Below are 18,944 nucleotides of genomic sequence, written 5' to 3'. Positions count from 1 at the left end.
GGAATTTGTTTTGGAAAAAAAATTAAAATGCTTGCTGAGTGGCCGCATGAACCATGGAAACCGTTCAGCAAACTTTCAGGGCCGTCAAAGGATATACTGTGGCGGCGGCTTCTCTGAAGGCATGGATATGTCAGCCAAGCAAGCTGAAATATCTATAAATGGCAGGCGCTAGTCTGTTTGGCGGAGGTTATGACCTCTGCCCCCTGGCAGAAGGCGGGCCACCTGTCATATCTCTAAATTAGCCCTTAAGTCTGTACAACAGTGGTTAATGGAAATAGGGAAATTAGCCTCCTTCAAGAGTATTCTTTACTGACTGCATGAACAGGAGGCTAGATTTAAAAGTATCTGTGACACATTTACTGAATCTTTACAACCTATTTCAACAGATGACTTCTGGGCTCATTGAGGCATGATGTTCCACCCACCTTGGCTGACAGACTGGTGACTATGGGACTTTATTTAGAGATATGGCGGGAGGCTCCCTAAAACAAATATTGAGATTACTATTGTGTATCCACAATATGTTACTAGGCAGTGGTTGTACTTTATGAGTATATTTTCTACTTCTATTATGTATGCTTTTCTGCTATCCAATAAAAAACGTTTTTTAAGAAATCCATTTGCCATCTTATTATGCCTTTTACAGCATCTCAAAATCCATCTAGCATGGAACACAAAGCAGTAAGTCCAGCCTGATGGTTCTTAAAACAGTTACTCCATCATGATGGTACCTATGTGGATACCTACTACTCCTTCTTGTGACTGTGGATGAGGAATGAGCACTCTCCTGGATCCTAGATTGCTGATGAGTGGGAAAGTCATTGCAGTACCTGGTGGATTACAATGGATATAGTTCTAATTACAGGGAATAAGGCTCAGCAATGAAGCCTGCATTCTCACAGGTATTTCCACATACAATCGATGTTCCCAGTAGGATGTCAGTTTGTGGAGGTGGGAGTGACTCTCTTTGGCTTCGTAGGTGTATTAGAACAGTAACATCCAAACAGTGTTCACTGAAAGCCTACAGTCTTGCCCCACAATTGCAAATTTCCCTAGCAAGCTGGTAAAGGAGAGTCCTGATTTTATTACAGACAAAGGAGGTGAATATGATTCCATTTCTTTTCCTGCTGTTTATTGAATAACACCTTTAAAGTATGCAGCATTTCCCACAACCATACTCCCCGGGTAGGAGGTAACAACGTGGAAAAAATACATCAACGCACCATAAATAGAGAAAACCAAATAACATTATTTTTGTTTTGATGAACCTACACGAGCAGGCCTAGAAAAATTATTAAACTGTTACGAGACCTGCAGGTCTAGTGATCTAAAAAATCTACTCCACCTAATTGTAATGTACTTGACCCATAACCTGGTCTCAAATTGTGTGATCCTAGGCAAATAATGTAATTTACAGAGCTGCCTTTTTCTTCATTATCATATATGAGAGCACCTTCAAATATGTGAGTTCAGTATTTCTGCTGTAGAAAAAAACAATTTTGTGTGACTGTTGACTTGCCTCTTATGGTCATATGTACTAACATTAGGAATACTAATTTCCTAACTGCAATTCTCTCTGAATTGCAATTAGGAAATCAGTATTCCTAATGCATGAAACTCTTTTGAGTTTCATTACAAATCCCTAGTGGGTCACAAATAGACCTAACTCATGCGTATTAATGAGATAAGTTGCAATTTGCATCCCATTAGGAATCGCAAGCATCACAGGGATGGTGGCCTGCTGAGGTCTGCAGACCACAGTGTTTTTGATTGCTTTTCAATAAAGCTATCTTTGTTTTTTAAGTGCAGCCCGGAAAACGAGATGTGTTTAAAAAGAAAAGATGAAGCTTTACAGAAATATTCTGAGATCTAACATCTGAAACCCTCCTAAATGATTGAAACATTTGTAACACCAAATTCACGTCCCATAAAGTAGAGTACCTGGGTTGAGGGGCATTTGCATACCTGTTCTCCTTCATCAGTCTGCAAACTAAATGATGATCCACAATCAGTTTACATCAAACTTGTGATGCCCCGTTGATTGCTGACATATACCCCGTCATATCCCTATAGGATTTCTGACCAGCCATCAGAGAGACTAGGTAATTACATACCCCTGTGTCATCCTATAAAACAGGATCATACCCTGTTTAGTACGCCAGCCATTCCAAACTTCCAAATCCCGTTATAGGTCCTAAATGAGCCTTCTGCCCATGATGTCCTGACACATCCTGTAGCGGACTACAAAAGAACCAGCATGTTTGCAAGCAACCTGAAAGGTTCCATGCCATCAGGATTAGCTTGCCTTCCTTAAGAAGCATGTGATATTGGTCTTGAGGGCCACCCAACAACTGTGTGAAGACCAGCAGACGAACTGGACAATCTGCAGTGATTACAACAAAACTTTAGTTAGTGCGCCAAAATTTCATATGCTATAGCGGAGGGGCATATCGCCCACCCACCCAGCCAGCAGCAGGTGCAAAACCTTCACAACAAAAGGGGCGGGCCATTGGACGTGACAGGGACCTAGTGCAAGTGCACAGCACTCCTCTCAGTGCGCATGTATGTTTGGCCGGCTGTCTCGGGCCGGCCAAACACACATGCGCACTAGGCTCTCTCCAACTCGTTGGAGACAGCAGACAGAAACTTCCACTCTGCCTCAGAGTGCCCAGCTACGATGCTTCATCCAGTCCTAATGCTGCTTTAATGCTGCCAGCAGCATGAAAGCAGTGTTAAGATTGGCCGCAGGGCAGGCTGGGATCCTGTGCCTGCAAGTACTGTTGGCAGCCAGAGGAACAGATTGGAACGGTTCAGCGAGAAAGGGAAGTTTTTTAAAAACAATATTATATATTTTTCGTCGTTTCCTCCTATTCCACACCACGTGCCGCCCCTTTTCCCTAACACGAGCCAGGACTGTATTTAACTCACGCAGCAAGAAAAGGAGATATGGTGTACGGACTTCCCCTATTTATAGGGTTTCAATGTTACTTCCTGCCCAGAGGAGCAGCATTGTGGGGAATGTAGTGTATTTTAAAGGTGCTATTCAATAAGCACAGGAAAAGAGGCTGCACAGTGGGAGGCTCCTGTCTTGTAATAAAATTCCTAACCACCAAAACAGCCAGCAAGTTACTTCCACCCACTGTTTTATCCGATTAGTCCTTACGGTTAAAAAATCCGCTAGTTCCTCATCTTTTTTAACCTGTAGTTTTTCAAAGTGAAGAAGGTACTGAAGCTGTGGATTTGTCCCTGTGGTTCCCCCACAGGCGCTCTGCGGAGTTAACACACAGCACCGGACTCAGAGGAATTCACATCCTTCTAGGATGGAAGACATAGCTCATTTATACCTATTTTTATTGGGTAGTCACCTGAGGGTATAGCGGTGCTGAATATGGTGCCCATGCAACCCTCAAACAGAATCTTGGACGCCCTCATACCCCACCCACACAACAGGACCTCAGTTATAAATGCAGGACAGGTACAGCACAGGTAGCAGCAGTGCAAGCCCTCCCCCCCCCCATCAGCCCCTCCCTGAGAGATGCAGAATGTAGAGCAGAGGTAACAACAGAGCAAACTCTTGTAATTATGCATCTGAAATAGCAATCACAGAAAAGCTGCTCATCAGTTCAACTAAACTACAGACTATTGTTGTTGCCTTCCTGCCGGAAGGGATTCCAGCTGTGCTCTATTTAGGGCATCCATTGTTGGTGAGCACAAGAGGTAATCAGTGGTCAAAGGTTTTTTTGAAAAAAAGGAGACCTTTTATCCCAAATTAATGGAGAGCAAACCAACAAGTCTACCAGGAAAGTATGCATGGATAAAACCGAGAGTGCAAGGTGTCTATTGGGGTATTATGAGAAACAGAGAGGAAAGAAAGTCTGGATTATATGTGTCTGTCCTCTCAACCCCCAAAATCACTTTTCTCTGATTGTTTTTCGGCTGCTAAAGGCATCTCCAACCCCGCTCTGGCAGAGGGGACCCCGAAGGCGACTGGCTTTGTCATTGAGACCTGGGTCGACGCTGTGCTCCAAAATGAAAAGCCAGACTCCAAGGGAGACAGCAAGAAGGGACAAGACATCTTCACAGGTAAAAGCGGGCCGGTTGGCGGAAATACTGGGCGAGCACCAGAGCGCCCAAGTTATGAAGAATGCCACATAACACACTATGGAGGGGGGTAGACTGCATACCTTTTAGGGGGGCATTCACCGTAGAAGTTGTTACTTCAAAAGGACATGGTTTGAGCAGGGGCCTGCTTGCTCATTAAGATTGGGGGGAGGTGAGCTGCAGATTTTTTGAGAATACGCTTGCATATACTTTTAAAATACATTATAGGACAAGCAGGGTGCATAAGAAGGGCTTAAGAGTCAGTGGAAAGGGAGAGGAATGCGGATTGGTAGGAGTACTAAGTGAGAAAAACATAATATTTTGTAAAAAAAAAAAAAATATTCCGAATTTCTTATGGCTTCCAAAACAGAGAGAAGGGAGAGAGTGTGTTTTTGTCTGTATGCTGCAGAAATCCCTGGTGAAATCCGACATACACCCCCCCACACCGGACTGAAAGCACCTGCACCCAACTATGCATCAGAAATGACACTCATTAGGTGGGTGTAACACCCCAAATATCCCCCTGAAGCTACGCCCCTGGGTTTGAGGTCTATGGCTATATCTTGATCATCCTTCTGTCGTAATTAATTCAGGCTTCTTGCACTGTTGTGCTAAAGCTCATGTACATTTATTGTGATTCAAAATCTTATGTTTCGCAAGAAATTGGTCAATATGTGTTTCCCAACCTTACAACATCTGTTGCCACTTCATCAGGGCCAAGTTATTACACATATTTTAAGTCTCAAACAAATTCAGTTAATAATTAATGTGAAATCATTTTAAATCATAGCTACATATTTTCTCCTAAATATGTTTCAGAGTTAATGTTCAATATGATTTGTAAGTGTAAGGTGTGGAGCATGGGCGTCCGCAGGAGGGGTTAAGGGGGCGCTTGCCCCCCTGGATTTAGGTACAGCCTGGTGTGCAGGTTCACAGTGCAGCGTTTAACACTATGGCCGCCGTAGTGTCATGCTGCCTGCACTAGTACGGGTGCGGCCCCCGCCAAAAACAGTCTGGGACGCCTCCCCCCCCCTAAAAAATTGTCTGCGACGCCCGTGGTTACGAGATCAGGTGCTTAGATGGAGGGTAATAACCAATACTTCGGAAACAGCATGATTGCCGAAAGCGAGTTCTGATAAACATCGGTAGAGGATGTGGCTGCTCACATTGTCTGTGAGAAGCCCTCACTTCAGTGTGTGTGATTGGTCACAGACTCTGTCAGAAGCACTCCCTTCCGTCTGTGATACGTCACATATCCTGTCAGAAACCCTCGCAGCCGTCAGTCGTGTATCATTTGAGAAGCCCTCGGCGGCCAGTGTGGTTGGTCCCATAGCTTGAGAGGCCCCTCATTGCGGTGGGCGAACTTAACTCAGGTTCCAATTATGCTCGGGGCTTTAAGTGGGCCGGGTCCTGCCAGCGCTCAGCACCGGCAGTTCTAAAAAGCAGGTGCTGAGACGGGACCCTAGCCGACTCTCCATTTTTGCCCTCACCTTCAGAGTGACAGCAGTACCACTCTACTGCCTTTGATGAAGCTTCACAGAGATTGGTTATAGTTACTTCACAGTCTCATTATTTCAGAACTGAGCATTTTCAATATTATTACCAACAAAGCCATTGTCGTTACTTGTTTTTGTTATGCAACTAACAACCATTGAGAAATGCACTAGTCCTGGCTTGTTTTAGGTGAAATGTCAGTTTAATTATATATCTTGATGCAAAAACGGAAAGAAGTAGCGAAATACCAGTTGGGCCGCGTACTATGCTAAGGGAGCTTTTTAGCTTACGTGTTTTTCCAAGCCAAAATCCTTCTTGCATAGGCCACGCCCCTTACAGAGACCCCCAATTTTTCCATCCCAATTAAAGCCATGATTTTACTGGCAAAAAAACAAAAAAGGTCTTACAGCTGGATCATTTCTGTAAGCTCTCCCATCGCCTATGCGAAGGCGTCTGATCTCACCGAGCGACCGGCCTTACCATAGAAGAACCAGAATGATTGACGAAGATACATGGTCTTTGGCCCACAGTCAAAGATGCACACGAAAAACAGGCTGTTTGAATAATTAAACCAATGGTTTATTTACAGCACATGGGTCTGCTAAATATCATATTTTTTTCTAATGGAATTTCGAGAAAGCTTGCAAAAAATTACGCAAAATGATGTTTTCAGTTTAAAATGTGGTTTGGTGGTTCCCCATGTGATTCGTTTCGAACGAACACATTCTTAATATCAAAACGTCTTGCAAGATACCTGAAGGAGACTGGCCCAAACATTTCCCAGTTACATGAAATTATGTTTATAGTGTAAAATGAGGTTTGCTGGTACTGTACTGTACTGACTCTTGCACCAAAGCATTCTTTGAGCAAAAACATCATGCAATATACCACCAGTTTGCTGAGAGGCATTCTCTGCTCGAACCAGCCTCCCGCAGGTAAAATTCATCTAAAATCACGTGCCGTGAAATTTTCGGAAATGTAGCAAATTTCCCTGCATAATTAACTTTCACCCAGGCACAGCAGAGGTAACGCGGATGTTAATACATAACGTTTGGCTACACAATAGAAAAAATCATAAATCAAGAAATATTCGGAATAATCTTGCTGCTTTAAGGATTAGATGCAAGGAATCGTGGTACAAGCTTCCAAGCACACTAAAGGAAACTGTGTGTGGCAGAGCCTTTACTGTCTGCTTTCTGAATTTTCTTCCAGTTGTTACTTGTCTTTCAGCAATCCTGGATTTATACAGTACAGACGGAAATAACACAGTAGTGAATTAAACCTGGTTTTGCTGTGCTTTGTGTTTTATTGTTGGTTAAAATAAGCAATAGGAGGCAAACACACCCCGAGGGAACCTTTAAGACTGGAGTGCATTCTTCAGGTTTATGACAAGGCGTGATGCTGCAGACATGGACCAGTTAAAGGCATACAGGAGTGTTGAGACTGGCTTTTGGATTCCTTAGGACTCTAGGCAAGCACACGTGGACCCGTCCATCTCGAGCCAGCACTCATGGGAAGACCTGATATTGCTCCTGCAAGGAAGTGTGCCTCTTTCCATTGGTTTGGAAATCATGTTGACATCCTGAGCACCCTACGACCATTAGACATTCCACCACAGGCAGTTCATAATCAGCCCTGAGCAAGAGGAAAGGCTCAGATAAGCTCTGGAGAGAACTTTCTGGAATCAGATGCCAAATCAGGCTGCGCCATTCTGGAACTAAACGTGAATGATACGCTCCCCAGGTCATATTCAGCCTTTGTGGAGTTGCAGTACTCTTGGAAGCTGTGAACAGGCAAGGCTCGGTAAACTGTCGAGTGTTTCCCAGCATGGCAGGGAACTGCACTCACTTTTTGATGAAAGTCTGTCACACTTGCCATGACGCTCTTCTCGGTGCTAAGCCTCCAAACAATTGTGGAAAGTTTAGAGGGGGTATCTGAACCACCACAGTCTTGTGTGGAGCCAACTCTACATGATGACAAAGCAAATGAACCCATGGATGTCTCCACTATCACTTTTCCCCTCTTATGAACAATGGTTATTTGAGGAAACATTATTAATATATATGTGTTCTCTTCAAACATCCATTATCCTCTGTTGTTAAATCCAATTGCTCACAACAGGAACACTTGCAAAGACTTGTCTGCGCAAGTAACTCCTTCAGCAGTCTTCTCCAGAAACCATTGCACTCCAGTGCCAACTGGTAATGAGTACCACAATATTTCTCAAGGATCCTACGGATCAATTACCTCAGTTACAGCAGCATGCAGTGGACCTTATCGCTTGCAAGGTGCGCTCTGCATCCAAGTGGCCCAGAATGGCTGTTGTTGTGTCAAGTAGCCTGTGGACTGGTACACAGAGGAGTCCTTCCCTCCCTGCATGTTATGCGAGCGTCTGCCTTGTAACCTCGATAGAACCCAAACAGAAGTTTGACAAATTACGCAAAAAAGGGATCTAAAGGGATCCTAATAATGAAACCAGCCTGGACTATTCCATGGTCCTATAGAACCTGTGCTAAAGCACAGGCAGGCATTTTTAGAAGGAACCTAAATTAGATAGTTATGATGGGGTAAATGACTCGTGGTTAAGCATGCGTGTGCCATAAGGCTTCATGGCGCTAGAATAAAAAAGATAGATGCCAGAAGCGAAGTAGGCGAGGTTGACAAAAAGCTAAGTTTCGAATCTTTCCGGGAAGCTAAGAGGAATGAAGAAAGAAAAAAAGGTGGTATCTTGTTGCACAATATTGCAGCCTGAACTGAAAAAATTCCACCCGCCCCGGCATGCATAATCACATTAAGAAATAGTTAGAAGATTGATTGAGGAGCCCAGTGTTCCATTAGGATAATTAGAAGCAACTCATTTACAAATAAACGATGGAACACAGCTGAACAAAGTGCAATCAACAGTACAAAGAGTCTTACTCAAGCTTAGGTGTCATGTCTAACAATGGAATAACCCCAGAGAAGACGAAAATAACCCTAAGTGGTTATTGCGAGCTTTGAAGTAAATACTGATTCGGCAGGTTACAGGCGTTACTGGCTGAATCAGCATTACAAGTGAACACATTTTACTGGGCAAAAACAGCTAGAAGAATGACAAATGAGTCTAGGAAATGGTTTCTGGTATGAGGGGAATACTTCTACAGATTGGAGGTAAACACCAATTTTTCGACATTGGGTTTCCTACAGGGCTTGCAATGAGCACTGAGGTGGTATTCTGAACTTTAAGCTTCGGGTCTAAGTAAAAGGCGGTCCCACCTATTCTTCTAAATAGTCGTTTAGTAACTTACCGCTCCCCTCAAGGTCGGTCCGGGATACCTAATCCACATCACTCAAGGTTATGAGTAGGCCACCTCATCACAGACCTTTCCTTGGCTTCAATCAAATGTCAGGACCATTCTGTTCTTGCTCGAGTTTGTGGCATTCCTGCAACACCCATGCTCCCCCTCATTACCTCCAGCTCTGGCTGTGGGAAGGACTGGGCAGAGATGTGCTTTTAGGTTACAGTGGCTAGGCATACCTGATTTGCTGGACAGTGTTTTTTTTTTTCTCCAGAAAATTGTATTACATTTAGCACATATCTCGGTTTATAGAACGTGTTGACTGAACACTAGGGGCACAAGTTTACATGTGCTTCAGTGCTGAACCACCCTTATCAGAATTAAAGCAATTTAGGTATCACATATGATACTGTGGCCCTGATAATGAGTGTGTCAGTATGTTCAGACCCCTGTGCAAACCTGTGTTCGGGCAGGAGTCTGAAATCCGAGTTGTGAGGTATTTAAGGCACCGACTAATTATCAAATGCAATAAGGGCCTTACCCTTCGTTACATTTCGGTAGGTCAAATCTGCTGGAATTTATATGGTGAAACCTGTACGATATTTACAGTAACATGCATATTTTGGTGTGGTAAACACCAAAGTTAGGATATATTTCCCCCAAAACGTGAAATTTGTGAAAATTGTTGCATCTAATGAATACTGAACTCCTCAGTGGTGCATTTTTATCAGATACAATAATTATCGCAGTTGACTTGGGCCACCCATAATCAGGCCCTTAGTGTATAAGCTACATGTAATTAATCTTAGTGTCTCATTGCATGTGTTTTCTATGTAGGTGAGCGCTGACATTCTGTAACCCTCAGCAAAATTGTAGTCCTACTTCTCTGTTTGTAGAATGTCCTGGTCTTCGTTTTTCAGAATCCGGTCACCATAATGGAGGGCAACACAAATCTTATGCTACAAGAGCACAAAAAACACACAAGCAAACTAGTTTTAGCTATAGAGCGGAAAGGACTGACGCAAGTATACATCTATAAAGGACGTTGACTCTGTTTTTACCTTTACATAATATTAATTACCATAGGTACTGTCACATCCTTCAGACTAATAAATTGATATCCCAAGCCTTTTCTGCTAGCACAGACTACCAGGTTATTCACATCCTGTTCCCTACAGATAAACAGCTGTCAGAAAGACAGGGTACCTTTGTAAACTTTCCAGAAAAAACACACATAACAGGAAGCAGGTTCTTGATCAGGGTCTGATGAACACTCTACACATATGCAACCATTAACACACAAAAAGTGTTGAAAACCTCTGCAAAGTCCCTGATTTAAAGGACATGGTAAGCCACATAATCATGAAGAACCCTCAGTTATTCATGCATGCAGTTGTGTATTCCCCGGTTAGAGCCCCGTGACCATCCCTACAGCGTTTTGTTAAATGCCTTTTGCTTGTGCTGGCACTTTACCTGAAGTGCTCCCATTTGCACTGCCAGTTCTACACCAGATCTAACTAGTTTTGCTAATCTGTTTTTATTTCTCCTGGTATCATGGCTCAGAGATCTCAGATGGAGAGTTAGAAGAATCTGGCCTAGAAGACCCCCGGCCGCCAGCCAAGAAAAAAGATGCAATAACTGCATCCAGGAAGGAGAGACTGAGCAAACCAAGCACAGGTTAGAATGATCCTGTGTAACTCTGTAATCATCACTGTGGATGAAAAGATGTGGCCAAACCTATCAAACAAGACTGGAACTTTTACCACCTTTAAAGTTGTATGTTGTCTTCCCTGAATACTCCTTCCTTATCTGTGCTTGGTGTGTCATAGTCAAATTTTCAAGGATTGTGGTGCATCCTAGGAGGGATCCTGGTTCTCTCCATGATTCACCATAATCCTTGCATATTACTTTTGAGCATCTCTGAATTGTTTCATAGCCTTTGTATATTGCCATTGGTCCCTCAGTGAAGTGCCATGGATGGTATACATCCTCAACCTTTCCTTAGTGTGTAACCACCTGTGTATGACTCCAAAGACTTGCTGTTGGCGCCATTTGCTTTTATACTGCAACTAATACTCTCCATAGAGTGTGTCATATTTCTAGGGTGTAGCAATATCTCTGTAGCCATCTTGCCCTTTCCCTGGGCTTCACTTTTTTGCCTCTGTAGACCACCTGGCCCACTGTCTATGTCACATCATGTTTACCATAGGGTGTCAACTTCTGTGTATAATAACCGTGTCATCTTCAAACTACCATAATATCAATATTTAGTCAACCTAAATTATCATCATTATTATTATTTATTAGGAGTACTAGTAATATCTATTTGTAGAGCACAGGATGACACTAATGAAATACTCATGATAATAATACAGTGACACCAAAAAGGGAGACCACTGGTGCACCAGGTTAGCAAAACAGAAAGGTCTTGACTGCTTTCCTGAATAAGAGACAATTCTTTATGTGTTTGTTCGGCCCATTGCATTATGCTCATGGGATTCTTTTGCCACCTCTCCGGTGTACTGATGTTAGTATAGCACATAGAAACATGGATAGCCTCCAGGAGAAGTGACAGCATTAGAGAATAGGATGCTTTGCTCCCTGGAACACATATTGAGGGACTGCACAAGGTTTAGGTCATGAATGGTTAAAGGTGTTTAAGGAGTACATACACAATCTTTATAGTTATTACTATCAGTACTATCGCAGCACAAGGCAACCTCCACCGAGGGCACATTGCAGGTTCTCACCATTGCATGGGCTCTATGACCCTACAGAAAGCCATATAACCACAGGGTGAGCCTCCGCGGTACACTAAAGGCTCTGCAAGGGCACGCTGCATGTTCTTACCATTGCACGGGCGCTATGAGCTAAATTTCCATGGACTATATATTCATAGGGTGTGCTTCCACGGTAAGCCAAGCCTCCTAAAGGACACATAGCAGGTTCTCACAATTGTATGGGCTCAATGCACCATATGTCCGTGGGCTATATATCCACAGGGTGCACTTCAGTGGTACATGAAGCATCCACAAGGGCACATTGCAGATTTTCACCATTCACCATTGCATGGTCTCTATGAGCTACATATCCATGGGGAATATATCCTTAGGGTATGCTTCTGTGGTACGCCCAGCCTGCACAAGAGCACATTGCAGGTTCTCACCATTGCACAGGCTCTATCAGCCACATACCCATTGGCTATATATTCCAAAGTATGCCAAGACTCCACAGGGGCATATAGGTGGAAGCCCACCATCCTTCTCTATGCCACTCTCGAGCTGGGCACACATCGAGCAAGGTTTGGAGATGGCTCTGAGGTTGCTCTCTTTGTTCCAATACACTGCTCATGGACTGTTGAAATTTAACCAAGGGAGGGGAGACCAAAGGGCAGGATGACCCCATAACTGGAGGTGTTGCCTGCTGTTCAGAAAAAAACAAAGCGGTTTCAGCTTGTTTTTCACAGTATTAGGTAAATAAACTGTGCTTCTTTTCACTCTGCAGTTTCACAATTCCTATCTGCTTGAGAGCCTCTGAGTACATTAACCTGGACTACAATCTATGTCCCCTTTCACTCAGCCATGACAAAATCTTTCCATGCTGCATGCACTCACTCGTGGTGTGATCCTACCTGGTCCACTGGCAGCTTCATTCAGCACTTGTTCCGGCTCACCATGTACGTTACTTTCTGACTTATGTTTGTGTCTCGCTTTGCTAACACCCACTGTAACAGTGCACTGATTCTTTCATTAATTTGGTGCAATTACTCCATGCTCCTCAGAAATGCCATACTCTATAATGCGACTCATGATATGATATGGTACAATGGCCTTCAGGTATGTCCAAGAACATCCCTCATTCATGTGCCAGAATATCTCTCCTTCGTATCCCAGAAGAGATGCATGTGTGCCCCAGGAGAGCCCAAATTATTTTTATGTGTTCTAGACCAGCCCTCTGTGTCTGGCTGTCATTGTGCCTAGAATAGCTCTCCCTTTGGTTGCCATGGTGGCACGTACGTTGTATGTGACCCTGCCCCCGGAAGAAGTTGACATCCGCCCATCTTCTCAGCCTGATCCTCCACTCTTAACCTTTTTCTACCCTTCTTATTTCATCAGCTCCTGCAAGATCCGACCTTGGAGATGTCAGGTCAAAGTCTTCAGCAGCACCCCGGAAGAGCCCAAAGCTTCCTAAGGCAGCTGCCTTCATAATCGCAGAGCAAGACAAGGGACAAGGCTGGACAGGTGGGCTGACAGACAGAGTTAGGGTGGCCAAGAGGTACCAGTGCAATGATCGGCTGACTCGTTATGATACACATGGAAATGCTGATTTTAATTTGAGAGCACATGATGCAGTAAAGCTCTTCATGTCCTCCATTACACACACTTCCTATGCTTCACGATAACTTCTGTAAAAATGTTACCCAGAGAAGTAGGCAGAAGCTTTCATGCACCACAGTGAGCTGTAACAATTCCTGCTGGTTGAAAAATAGTAATAATCTGAGTTTAATAATTGATTTCTCCTGTGGTGATGTGTGTTAATTTGTCCTGTGTATCACAACATCTCCTTGGGTGTAGTCACTCCTTGCAATCTTACAGTATTTAACACCTTCTAGCCTGTCTAACCAGCCCCCCCTTTCATCTGCATAAACACATACTAACGACCTCACGTAGCTCCTATTAACACAATCCGCTAGAAATATGGAGAGGTTTACCAAGAGCTCAAGACCATCGACGCTGATTCGCCAAAGTGCCAGAGGTAGCAGATGTGCCAGCACACGTCCTGTGACATCATAGGAAATTATGTCACATGACCTTTGGCCATCATGTTGAAAAACCCATAATAAGAGCTCAATTAAAGTATTACCACAACAGTAGTGGTCATGTGGTCCGGAGACACTGGGGGATCCTGGGAGTCCATGAAACCTTCAATTAATTAAAATTAACAGATAAAGTGTACATAAATAAATAAATAAGCAAAATGGACACTTAAAAAAAACAAAATGTTCGTAAAATATTAAGCAATTTCAAATTGAAGGCTAATGATTAAGGGCCTGATTTAGACCTTGGCGGATGGAGCTCTCCATGTTAAATGTGACGGATATCCCGTCCGCCGTTTTACGATCCCCATACAATATAATGGGATTCTAATATGGCCGACAGGGTATCCGTCACTTTTGTGATGGCGTATTCCCCTCCGCCAAGTCTAAATCAGGCCCTTAGTATCCTCAGAGTGATTTGTGGGAGCAGTGCACATGCTTCAAGCACAATAAAGTATGGACAATGAGTGGCCCCAACTGAATTTAGAAAAGCTCCAACCTTCCCATAAAAATGTATGTTTAGTTTTTTTTATATCTGCCTTGCAGTATTCCTTTTCATTATTAGTATGTTGACTTATGATCAGGTGAGAGGCACTGTCTCCCTACAAAGGTGAATGTTTTGTTCAGATAATCTTTCATGTATTCAGATTAATGACAAATGAAACATTATTTAGCAATGTGTGTTTTTATTCCACATTGTTTGTAAAGAGTGTACATTAGTCTGCTGAATGTACTTATGTTGTAGAACTGGATTCCAGTTTGAGCATCAGAAAGTTAACTGAGCACATCAGGACTCTGTTTACCTTCTGCTCCAGGGACTGCTTCTGCCAGTTCTGAGGCCAGGGGTCACAAGAAGTAAGTCTAGGGTGGCAGCTGCAACCCTAAAAGCCACTAAATGACGTCCAGGACCAGACGAATGAATCTCAATAGCCAAGAATAACCACTGACCCCTAAGGTTGGGTTCCTGTATAGTGTGCTACCCACCATAAAGCACCTCAGTGCCTCGTCACTTGTAGTAGATGCTATACAAATACAATTACTGTACAGTACCATCCTCCTCGCTCGTGGGGTATTAAACACAAGTATTGGAAAAGCATTCCAAGGGGAGTTCCTATCTCATGGTGACAGCAAGCTATTGAACAGGTTGTGTAAGTTCCAACCAGCGTTGTAGATAACTGTATGCTTTCATAAACTCATAACTTCACAACGCAGATCCTATGTATTGATCTGATCCCGCAGAGTGTAATCCGCCTCCCACTTAAGAGCGTCACATTGTGAAACCCGACCATAACATTGTCATGGGTGATATGCTGTGGTCCCATGTGAATGGGTTACCTATATTGTTGGACCTGGCCTTTTTTACAGGGTCACCCCTAAACGTTTTGCCTTTCTCCTCCTATTTTGTCTGACCTATTGTTGTTGGCTCTAGGACTCTGAGCACTTTATCATCGCTGATCAGTGCTAAAGTGCACATGCTCTCCCTTCTAAAGTTGGTATGATTGGCTTACACCTAATTGGCACATTTAACTTGCCTGTAAGTCCCTTGTACAGTGGTATCCCTATACCCAGGGCCTGTAAATTAAATGCTACTAGTCGTCCTGCAGCGCTGCTTGCGCCACCCACTGAAGTAGCATTGCAAACCTCTCTCAGGACTGCTAGCACAGGGCCTGCGTGCGCAATTTACTGTCACAGGGTCCTGGCATCTAAATTTACTTGCCAGGCCTGTACTACCATTTTACTACATGTAAGTCACCCCTAAGGTAGGCCCTAGCTATCCCTATGGGTGGGGTGCTGTATGGGTAAAGGGCAGGACATGTGCCTGGTTGTGTGGCCTGTCCTGGTAGTGACAAACAGCCTATTTGGTTTCTCACTGCTGTGAGCGCTGTCTTGCTCATAGGATTGCATTGGAAATGCCCTGTCTTATGTCTAGGGTGTATTGTCTGATTTATGAAGGGTAGCATAGGCATGTTTGTATGGTTGTAATGGTAGTGAGAAATGCTGCTTACTGGTGTAGGTAGATTTTTTATTACCATTGTAGAAATGCCACTTCTAGAAAGTGAGCATTTCTTTGTGCTTACGACTCTGGTGTTTTGCAGCATGACTCCAATCCACGTCTGGGGCAGAGTGACAGCTGGGCTTTGTGCGTACTTTTCAGATAGCCTTCACACAAGGAGGGTGGAGGTGTCACAGAGGTGCATCGGCATATTGAATGGTCTTCCTGGGCTGAGAGAAGGGGAGGCGGGGCACACCTGCATTTGTAAAGGCTGTGCCCTGGCCTCACATAAAGGGCTCGCTTACCCCCAACTGATGTCTGGAGCCTGTGCTGGAGGAGAGAGGGGACACTCCTAGAACCAGTTGGAACTGGCTGGAACCTCTTCTCCCCCCTCTTTGTAAAAGTTGTGCAAACCAGAGTATATGTACAGGGGTTTTCCCCATTATAGAGAGAGGCACTGATGAACAACTGAAAGGGACTCAGGATAATGCTGGAGGGACTCACCAGGCACTGCCTTGGACTGCTGCTGTTGTGCTAACCTCTGACCTGCTGGGTCACTAGGCGGAATTGCCACTGACTTGAACTCTTTGTGCTGGCCTGTTTGTTTGGGCCCTACCGCCATGTGCCCCCTTTTTCAGTCTCCAGGGGCTGGGTGGTGTGCCCCCTGTCCCCTACAGCTCTTCTTGCTGTTCAGTGCTAAAGCGCTGCATCTAGTTGCCCTTGTGGTGCAGGAAGAGCGCTTTGTCTTTCTCCGTAGCGCTGGAAGGGCTCTTTACCAATTAACTTTGTAAGCGCAGAGAGAGCGCTTTTCTGCTGGCCATCACTGTTCCCTACAGTGCATGTGGAGCGCTGGTCTGGTAGAGTGCAGCTGGCGTGAGGTGCACCTACTATCTGCATTTGATGTTGGGTGGCAGTGCGAGTCAAGTGCCCCCAAACCCTCTTTTTTGGTGGGGAGAAGTGAGGAGGCGCCAGTCGGCAGTCTCCAGAAAGCGCAGATCAGCATGCCATGATTTGTGTCCCTGGGGCGTGGGAGTGCTTATAGTTGTGCCCCCGGGGCACCTGCAGAAACTGCTTTCTGAAAGCACATCACCACCATGGCCTGGGCGGGTGCGATGGCCCCCTCGGCAGCCAAGGATCCCTCGGCTCAAGCTTCTGGGGAGCCAGACTTCCTGATGTAGGCGTGCCGCGGGATTGGCTCCCTACAGACTTTATCCCCCTACCCCTAAGAGCACAGGAGCTCTGGGACTTTTCCGGGTGTGTTGTGATGCCACCCCTCATGCAGGTGCGTAAGGTCCTGCAAATAGATGGTGCTTAGGGAGTTGCACTGTCTGTGTATTTATGATAACGTCCTGGCATTCATGACAATGTGTTCTATGATACATGCAGTCATGATTGTGCATTTATGACAATGTCCTGGCATTTTGAGGTACATATGTTTAAATAGGACAAGTGCATTTGTGGTGACGTGTTTACTATGACCCATGCATTTCTGGCGATATGTGTTTTACCATGATGTGTGCATTTTTTAGCAATGTTTACCTGACTACTGCTTATGTTGTAGGATAACCAGTAACCTATGGGTTGTATGTGACTACCACTGGCGTTTGTAGAGTAATAGTACTGTGTAATGTTCTGACAATTGCTTGAGTAGCAGGATATAACTGACATGTTGTGTTAGGTCTGATGATGTTGTGTATAAGACAGTTTATTTTTATATAACTTTGTGTTGTGTTTCCTTTGTGGTGGGGATAGTGTGCTACGTGTGCTGTGCAATCGCTTTACGCATTGCCTCTGGAATAGGCCTGACTGCTCGTGCCAAGCTACCATGGGGGTGAGCAGGGGTTATCTTGGGTGTGTAACTCCCTCACCCTTACTAGAGAGGGGGGGTTCTGCCTGGCTTAGGTGCATACCCTAGCCAACCGGAAACCCCATTTCTAACATATATTATAATGCAAACAAGGCCAGTCGTGGGGCAAATTTATTGCAAGAAGCCACTATCTGCAATCGTACACCCGGCAGTGGCCTTAAACACTGTTGGCTATTACACTATAGGCTCTGAACAATTATAGGCTGAAACCATACAGACAGGAGATTTCTAATGACACAGTTCAATGAGGCTTAGAAGAGTGCCTCAGTCAGGTGTTCTATAAGGCCTTTCACCAGATCCATATAGAGGCACACGCTTCAGTTATTAACAAGGTCAGGATCCTATTAGTGCACAAACTACAGTGAGATACACCGCTACTCCTCAGTGAGGTGGTAAGGCCCATTTAATAACAGACGGTAGTTCTCTGCAGTAAAATGCACGAGCTACAATCAGTGAGATGCACAATACAATTCAATGAAATGCACAAACTACAACTGGTGAAAACCACAAGCTCCTTAAATAAAATGTAAGATGGAGTCAATATTATACTCTCGCTTCTCTTAGTGAGATGCACAGGTTTCCTCTCAGTGAAAAGCACAAGATCTGTAAAATGACAGAGGTTCCCTTAGTGAGGCGAGAGGCTTAACTCAGTGGCACACGTTTCCTCCTTAGTGAGGTAGGCAAGCTTCAATAAGTTTAATGAACAAGCTTCCCTTAGTGAACGCACAAGCTTGTGCTGTGAGATCCAGTGCAATACCTAAGCTTGTCGTAGTGAGATCACAAGCTTCTCTTGATGGCATCTGAAGCTCCTTCAGTGAGAAGATAAGATCCAATCAATGCAATGGTGAACCTTCACTTAGTGAGGTCACAAGCTCCTCTGCTCAGCCAAACAAGTTCCTTGCGAAAGCACACCTCAGTGAGATGCATGTGTCCAAATCAATACTATGCGACAGCTTGCCTTAGTGACATCACCAGACCCTCTAGTGAGAGCACAGGCTCAATCTATGCCAAGCACTAGACTCCCTTAGCGAGAGCACACGCTTCTGCAGTTAGATCCACCACCTCCTGCAATGAAATGCAAAAGCAGCTGCTATGTGGGTTGCAGAAGATCCGTTCAGTGAGATCACAAGCTCCTGCAGCTAGGCCCAATGCTCCAGCCAATGCGATGTGCAGGATCCTCTTAGTGAGGCCACACGTTCCCCTTAGTGAGATCACAAGCTCAAACAATATAATACGCAGGCTGGTCTTAGTGAGATTACAAGCTCCTCCAGTGAGGGCACATGCTGCAAACAAAACAATATTTGGGCTCATCTTAGTGAGGTCACAAGTTCCCCTTAGTGAGATCTTAAGCTTCTGCAGTGAGAGCACATACTCCAAGCTGTACAGCACGGGGGC

At 44.5% G+C, this 18,944-nt stretch overlaps 1 protein-coding gene across 1 annotated transcript in view; it reads left to right on the top strand.

The window, feature by feature from the left end:
• Nucleotides 1–18,944, top strand: part of LOC138247410 (tubby protein homolog) — a 186,095-nt gene that overhangs the window by 107,807 nt on the left and 59,344 nt on the right. The window contains exons 6-8 of the mRNA XM_069202048.1: nt 3,946–4,083; nt 10,437–10,550; nt 12,989–13,114. Of these exons, the coding sequence (XP_069058149.1) occupies nt 3,946–4,083; nt 10,437–10,550; nt 12,989–13,114 (378 nt within the window). The remainder of the gene's footprint in view (nt 1–3,945; nt 4,084–10,436; nt 10,551–12,988; nt 13,115–18,944) is intronic.

The sequence above is a fragment of the Pleurodeles waltl genome, chromosome 7 (assembly GCF_031143425.1).
Source record: "Pleurodeles waltl isolate 20211129_DDA chromosome 7, aPleWal1.hap1.20221129, whole genome shotgun sequence".
NCBI classification, from domain to species: domain Eukaryota; kingdom Metazoa; phylum Chordata; class Amphibia; order Caudata; family Salamandridae; genus Pleurodeles; species Pleurodeles waltl.
The sequence above is the reverse complement of the archived record's forward strand: the minus strand, read 5'-3'. Positions and strand labels throughout refer to the sequence as shown.